Genomic DNA, 6508 nt, shown 5'->3' with positions numbered 1-6508 from the left:
TTGGTCAATCGAGGCATTCGGTGGTCAGATATTTCCTAATAATGATTTCCTAATTTCCTAATTAGAAATTATAATGTCCAGATTTAAAACATTCATGTATTCTTAAGAATCATTTATTATTATCAAAGTTGAAAACAGTTGTTCTGCTTAATATTTTTGTGGAAAGCGTGATACATTTTTTTAAGGATTCTAAGGAATCAAAAGTTCAAAAGAACAGCCTTTTTTAATGGAATTTACTAACAATGTAAAAGTCTTTACTGTCACTTTTGATCAATACATCCTTGCTGAATAAAATAATTTCTTTTAGAACAGGAGTGTATATATATTCATTCTAGCATTCTGTTCTTAAATAAAAAAGCAGCGCATTAATACAGAACTGTGAATAAACTGACTTGGAACTACCTGTGAATGAAATGGTTTTAATGCACATCTTCCAGCCAATCAGAATCGAGTACTTAGACCCCGGGCAATTATGACCCCGGGCAAGGTCCTGTCTAAAAGCATTTACCAGATGATCAAGAATCAAATCAGGAGTATCTAAAATGTGCTTTTCCAGACCAGAAACCATGCAACACAAGTAAAAAAAAAAAAAAAAAATGCAAAAACTAAATTAGTTCAAGGGCATTAGAGAGCAGAGAGCGGAGAGCTGGGCTGAACTGCAGAGGACAGTCACATTAGTGCCTAGGGGGAAAATGTGAGAAGACATTCAGATTCTTTCTCATTTCCTTTTGAAACAGTATACATGGATGAGAAAATATCATTGAATTTACAATTCATAACCACCACTGACCTTATTTGTTTACCCAGCCATGATGTGTTTGACAAATGCTGTGGGAGAAAAGGAAAAAAAACAAGTTTATCAATACTGCAAAGTAAAGTCAGATCAGAGGCAAATATGGGTAAAAAAAAAAAAAATTATGTTTGTGAAAAAAAAGTCTCATTGTTCATCAAGGCATCTTTTATTTTTAAATCATTAAAATAGTAATATTGTGCAATATTATTTCAATTTAAAATTACTGTTTTCTATTTGAATATACACTACCGTTCAAAAGTTTGGGATCGGTAAGATTTTTAATGTCTTTAAAAGAAGTTTTGTCTGCTCACCAAGGCTACATTTATTTAATTAAAAATACAGTAAAAAGCAGTAATATTGTGAAATATTATTACAATTTAAAATAACTGTTTTCTAATTGAAAATATTTGAAAATGTAATTTATTCTTGTGTGATCAAAGCTGAATTTTCAGCATCATTACTCCAGTCTTCAGTGTCACATGATCATTCAGAAATCATTCTAATATGATGATCTGCTGCTCAAGAAACATTTAATGTGTACAATTGTACAAAATATTTGTGTACAATATTTTTTTCAGGATTCTTTGATGAATAGAAAGTTCAAAAGAACAGAGTTTATTTGAAATATAATATTTTGTTACATTTAAATGTCTTTACTGTCACTTTTGATCGATTTAATGCATCATTGCTGAAAAAAAAAAATTAATTTCTTTAAATTCTTCTCAAAAAAATTAAAATAAAAATTCTTACTGACCCCAAACTTTTGAACGGTAGTGTATAATTTTGCAAAAGCTTTGTATTTCAGATAAATGCTGTTCTTTTGAACTTCCTATTCATCAAGGAATACTGAAAAAAGTATACAACTGTTTTTAACATTGAAAATAAGAAGAAATGTTTCTTGAGCAGCAAATCATCATATTAGAATGATTTCTGAAGGATCATGTGACACTGAAGAATGGAGTAATGATGCTGAAAATTCAGCTTTGCATCACAAGAATAAATTACATTTTCAAATATTTTCAAATAGAAAAGTTATTTTAAATTGTAATAATATTTCACAATATTACTGTTTTTACTGTATTTTTAATTAAATAAATGCAATCTTGATGAGCAGACAAAACTTCTTTTAAAAATATTAAAAATCTTACCGATCCCAAACTTTTGAACGATAGTGTATTTTAAAATGTAATTTATTCCTGTGATGGTAAATCTGAATTTTCTACATCATTACTCCAGTCTTCAGTGTCACATGATCCTTCAGAATTCATTCTGATATGCTGAATAAAAACATATATGTATTCACAAGAAACATTTATTACTATCAATGATGAAAGCAGCTGTGATGCTTAATATTTTTGTGAAAACCGTGATACATTTATTAGAATTCCAAGGAATGAAAAATTCAAAAGAAAAGCATTTATTTGAAATGGAATTTTTGTTAACAATGTAAAAGTCTTTACTGTCACTTTTGATCAATACATCCTGGCTGAATAAATGTGTTTCTTAAAAAAACTTCATAGACCTTCATAGTTGACACAGCCGTTTGCATCTTCTTGTCCTGCCATCAGCTGTTCTACCTCTGATTCCGTCATCTTCTCACCTGCAGGCAAGAAATGTGATATTCCGTGGGCGCTTGTTTCTGGTGGTGTTAATCTGTAAAAACCAGCCAAACACCTAACAAACTGCTTATGTTCCAATAAATCTCTTCCTAATTTAACAAAGCACTCCTTGGGTTTATTAGTAATGGAGCTGTTTTGTATTTACCCAATGTTGCAAGTACATGGCGAAGTTCGGCACCCATTACAGTGCCATTTCCTTCCTTATCAAAGACTCGCAGACCCTCAACAAAGTCCTCAAACGTGCCCCGACCTTTGGACCTGGACACATGTTGGAACATAGGCAGGAAAGTCTCGAAGTCAATCAGTTTGGTGTTCATTTCTAGAGAAAATGAGTATAGCAAACAAACATGAATAAAAAATTATTCATTTTAATTGTGCAATATTTAGCAAAGTTTATTCGTCTCACCCTCAGGTTTGGGTTTGCCAAGTACTTTGATGACCTCAGCATTTGTAGGATTCTGACCCAGCGCCCTCATGACATCCCCACACTGGGCGTAAGTGATCTTCATTTCACCAGTAGGTGTTCTGTCGAATAGCATGAAGGCCTCTTTAAATTCTGTGTGGATAGGATATTACAATATTGTATGAGGAAGAGATATGAAAAAATCAATGTAGGTCTAGTTCATTTTGCATATGTTTACCTTCAATCTGGTCAGCTGTAAATTCAACCTGGGGAGAAAAAAAAAGATTTTAGGGAACATTTATAAGGTAGTTGATTGCTCAGCGTTATTGTAATCAATGTAAGTAATGGTAAAGTGGATTTTTTTCCCAACAGTATTATAATAACCACATAATGTGGTTAACAATGGCCAACCTCAATGGAAATACAGATGTTCGTAATTCTCTAACAAAGCTTTTTGGAGTCATTCAACAAATGTCAGCTGTCCCCCTACTCATAGACTAAGAATAACAAGCGTCTGTTCTAGGACCAGAGGGAATTACAGTGATACCCCATCCGTTTTGTCTAAAAGAGGACAGGAACCGCTCAGACAAGAAGACAGGAATGCTAATCTGTAATATGGGATACATCCACATGGAAGGCTGTATGACCACATGGAGGCTCTTTCATACTGACCTCAGGTAAGCTTCCACTCTCCAGACCCCATTTCTGGCCATCAGATTAGTTAAAGTTGCATATGTGGTCTCAGATCAGCGTATAACGCCTTGAAATAAGGCACTCAGCTGAGAAGGGACTAAAGTTTGTGTGAAACCTTTTAACCTTATTCATTTTTAACCTTATTCATTTTTTCACTTATCAAACCAAGTGCAGTAATGACTAAGAATCTGCATTGTAAAAAAAAAATCTAAAGTTGAGAAAACTTAAAAGTTTAAGGCAACAAACTTTAGCAGATTTTTGAGTTTTCTCAACTTGTTGTATTCAGTTTATACAACAAAAAGCTGAGAAAAGTCAAAACTCTCCTACAAAAACAAGTTGAGAAAACTAAAAAAAAATCTGCTGAAGTTTGTTGCCTTTTCTCTACTTTTGATTTTTTTACAGTGTATGAAACACTTTCTAAGATCAAAGTTCTGCTGATGAACAACACAAAATCAAAAACTGGCACCTGGCAAAAACTAAATGTGATTTTCAAATTTCAATTGGTTGATGATCTAACACTGAGCTCTTAGTAAAATTTGGGTCAGAAAAACATAAGTGTGCATACCTTGATGCTTTTTGGGTCAAACTGAGGCTCCTTGTGTTTCTCTGGTTCAGGAGGGGGTGCTGGCTTTGTTGCCTCCTTCTTTGGTTCAGCTTTTTTAGGAGCCATTCTTCCACCAAGATGATGAGCAGCAGGGTGTGAGAGGGAAAACAGGGATGAGGATTTATACCCTCCTCAACGCTCCCCAACTGCATCAAGAGGGTTGGTCCATCCCATCATCATCCTCCAAACAAGGACAGAAGGCTTAAGTGTTCACAAGCCAAACCACTGAGACAGATGCATGATGGTATTAACATGTAAATATTGATGAGAACCAGTATAGTTCATAATTATGCACTCAAACTTTTCAGCAAGATATTTAACTAGAACAGGTTTGGCACTCTTTGTTTCAATAAAGAACCTTTAACATCCATAGAATCTTTCCATTGCACGAAAGGTTCTTTATAGTGGAAAAAGGTTCTTCAGATTATTCTAATGTTCTTTACCCAAAAAGTTGGCATGAAACAGAAGCTGCAATAGACTTTTCTTCCTTATTGTGACATATATCCAAATGAAACTGCTTCTTGAACAAGAAAAAATGTAGGGCGGGACCTGATTTTGTTCATTGGGAATTGATTGGATGGTTGGATCACTGTGGTTTACTGTGATTTCACATGAGTGACAGGTTGCTCCGCCCTCACACCACTAAACACGTCACAGAGAAGCGATGTCGTTGCAGGAGGAAGAGGAAGTTATTTTGATTAAATATTATGAGGGCACATGAATTATAAAATTATAAAAAATATATGATAAAATAATGATGTGCACACTACGAATAAATCATTTATAATAAATACTGCAATATTCCATAAAAAAAGATTTTTTGGTGAAATTTTGATTTCATGGTGACTTTAAGAAATGTTCACTTAAAGGTTCTTTGGAGAATCTTCTATGGCATTGTTGTGAAAAACCTCCTTTTGTAACTTTTATTTTTATGAGTGTAGAAAGATCTTGTTTGTCCATGTCTCGGTCCTGTAATTTTCATAAAGCTGTTGGTGGGAATTCATTCCCATAGATAAATTTAGACACTTCTGGAAACTTGTGTTGTGTACATTTGTATGTATGGTTTATAGAGGTCATTTACTGATCGTGTATGTGAAAGAACAAAATAATTATATTAAATATTAATAAATAAGTAAAGTGTGCAATTGGAAAAAACAGGCTTTTAAAAAAAAAAAAAAAAAAAAAAAAAAAAACAGTCTTCTCCAACATTCACAGGTTGACTGCCAGGTCAGTCAAACAGATTGTCCTGTCCTAAATTCATGCCATGTTGCTGGTCTGAATGCTCAAATAAACACAGCAATGTTTTAAAATTTTAGACTTTTCAGAGGAATTAACTTAAAAATGCCTTACTCAGTTGCAGTCTCTGCATATTAATCTGTGATGGGAGAATTTAAAACATTACACACTTTACTTTTCGTTCATAACTACAATGATCAAGGAAACAACTGAAATAATTTGTATCCATTTTCTTGTTTAGATATTTGTTGTGTTTCATTGGAGAGCCCTCTGTCTTTATGAGTATGAGTTTCAAGAGATCAAGGGAATTATTAAGGATAAACACCATGTCTTGTTTTGCAACTGTTAGCATTCTTGCTTTTTTTAACCCCTGAAGTCTGTCATTCAGGCGCCTGGAGCAGACACCAGTAACAACAGTTTAAAAGAGGAGAAACATCCACTCTGAACCTCCTGCCCCAGATGGAAGGAATAAACTTTGAACAATAGGCTAAAAGAGAGTGTGTAAATATTGTTGGGGGAAAGTTACTTTTAAAAGTAATACATTACAATATTACATTACTCCTTAAAAAAGGTAACTAATTGTGTTACTTATTACATTTTAATGCATTACATTAATTTTACGTTATTATTATTTATTTGCCCTATTAAAAAAAAGACATATGTTCCAAGTCTTTTGAAGGTATATGATAGCTTTGAGTGAGGAACAGACTGAAATTTAAGGCATTATCCACTGATACTCAAATCTCATTTACCTCTGGTCACAGAAGAAAAAAAAGTCATGTTTGGTGAGTAAATGATGACACTATATTTATTTCAGAAGAAGTAATCATTTAATAGACTTTAAGATATCAATATCTATTTTTGAAAAATTAAGTTTGCAGAAATCAGTGCATGCCCGTAACTCCACAGAAAACTCAAGATAAACATCCAGACAGAAGAAAACTAAGTGCAAGGTACATCCGTAAACTAAAATTAAATCCAGTAACCACTTTCTGACCTGCAGCTCATAAACTGTCTGTCTGAACCTCACCTCCCAGATCTATGGTGAATTCCCCTTCCACACTCCGTCTGTCATTTCAGCTCTAGTGTAAATACCAAAAGCCTTTAGTGAATCACATAAGACAGCAGGATTGTTGTATAGACTCCTATAACTCATCCGG

The 6508-nt window shown here is 33.5% G+C and overlaps 1 protein-coding gene across 1 annotated transcript; it reads right to left on the bottom strand.

Annotated features, from left to right (window-relative positions):
- Window positions 1-789: 789 nt before the first annotated feature.
- On the bottom strand, window positions 790-4178 carry myl4 (myosin, light chain 4, alkali; atrial, embryonic). The gene is made up of 6 exons (XM_067372943.1): window positions 4074-4178; window positions 3054-3081; window positions 2819-2968; window positions 2558-2731; window positions 2316-2393; window positions 790-828 (listed from the first exon to the last, which is right to left on the bottom strand). The coding sequence occupies exons 1-6, from the start codon at window positions 4176-4178 to the stop codon at window positions 800-802; spliced, it is 564 nt and encodes a 187-aa protein (XP_067229044.1). The 3' UTR covers window positions 790-799.
- Between the last annotated feature and the right edge of the window lie 2330 nt (window positions 4179-6508).

Source organism: Chanodichthys erythropterus, chromosome 3 (genome assembly GCF_024489055.1).
Source record: "Chanodichthys erythropterus isolate Z2021 chromosome 3, ASM2448905v1, whole genome shotgun sequence".
NCBI classification, from domain to species: domain Eukaryota; kingdom Metazoa; phylum Chordata; class Actinopteri; order Cypriniformes; family Xenocyprididae; genus Chanodichthys; species Chanodichthys erythropterus.
Note: the sequence above shows the minus strand (reverse complement) of the source record. Positions and strands in the feature narration are given on the sequence as shown.

What these genes read in the sequence shown, in the direction of transcription:
- myl4 (XM_067372943.1), bottom strand. Translation starts at nt 4,178, where the DNA reads ATGGCTCCTAAAAAAGCTGAACCAAAGAAGGAGGCAACAAAGCCAGCA. An exon ending in TACAGCTGACCAGATTGAAG is followed by an intron (nt 2,969 to 3,053) that starts GTAAACATATGC and finishes CTATCCACACAG; the next exon opens with AATTTAAAGAGGCCTTCATG. An exon ending in TGGCAAACCCAAACCTGAGG is followed by an intron (nt 2,732 to 2,818) that starts GTGAGACGAATA and finishes CATTTTCTCTAG; the next exon opens with AAATGAACACCAAACTGATT.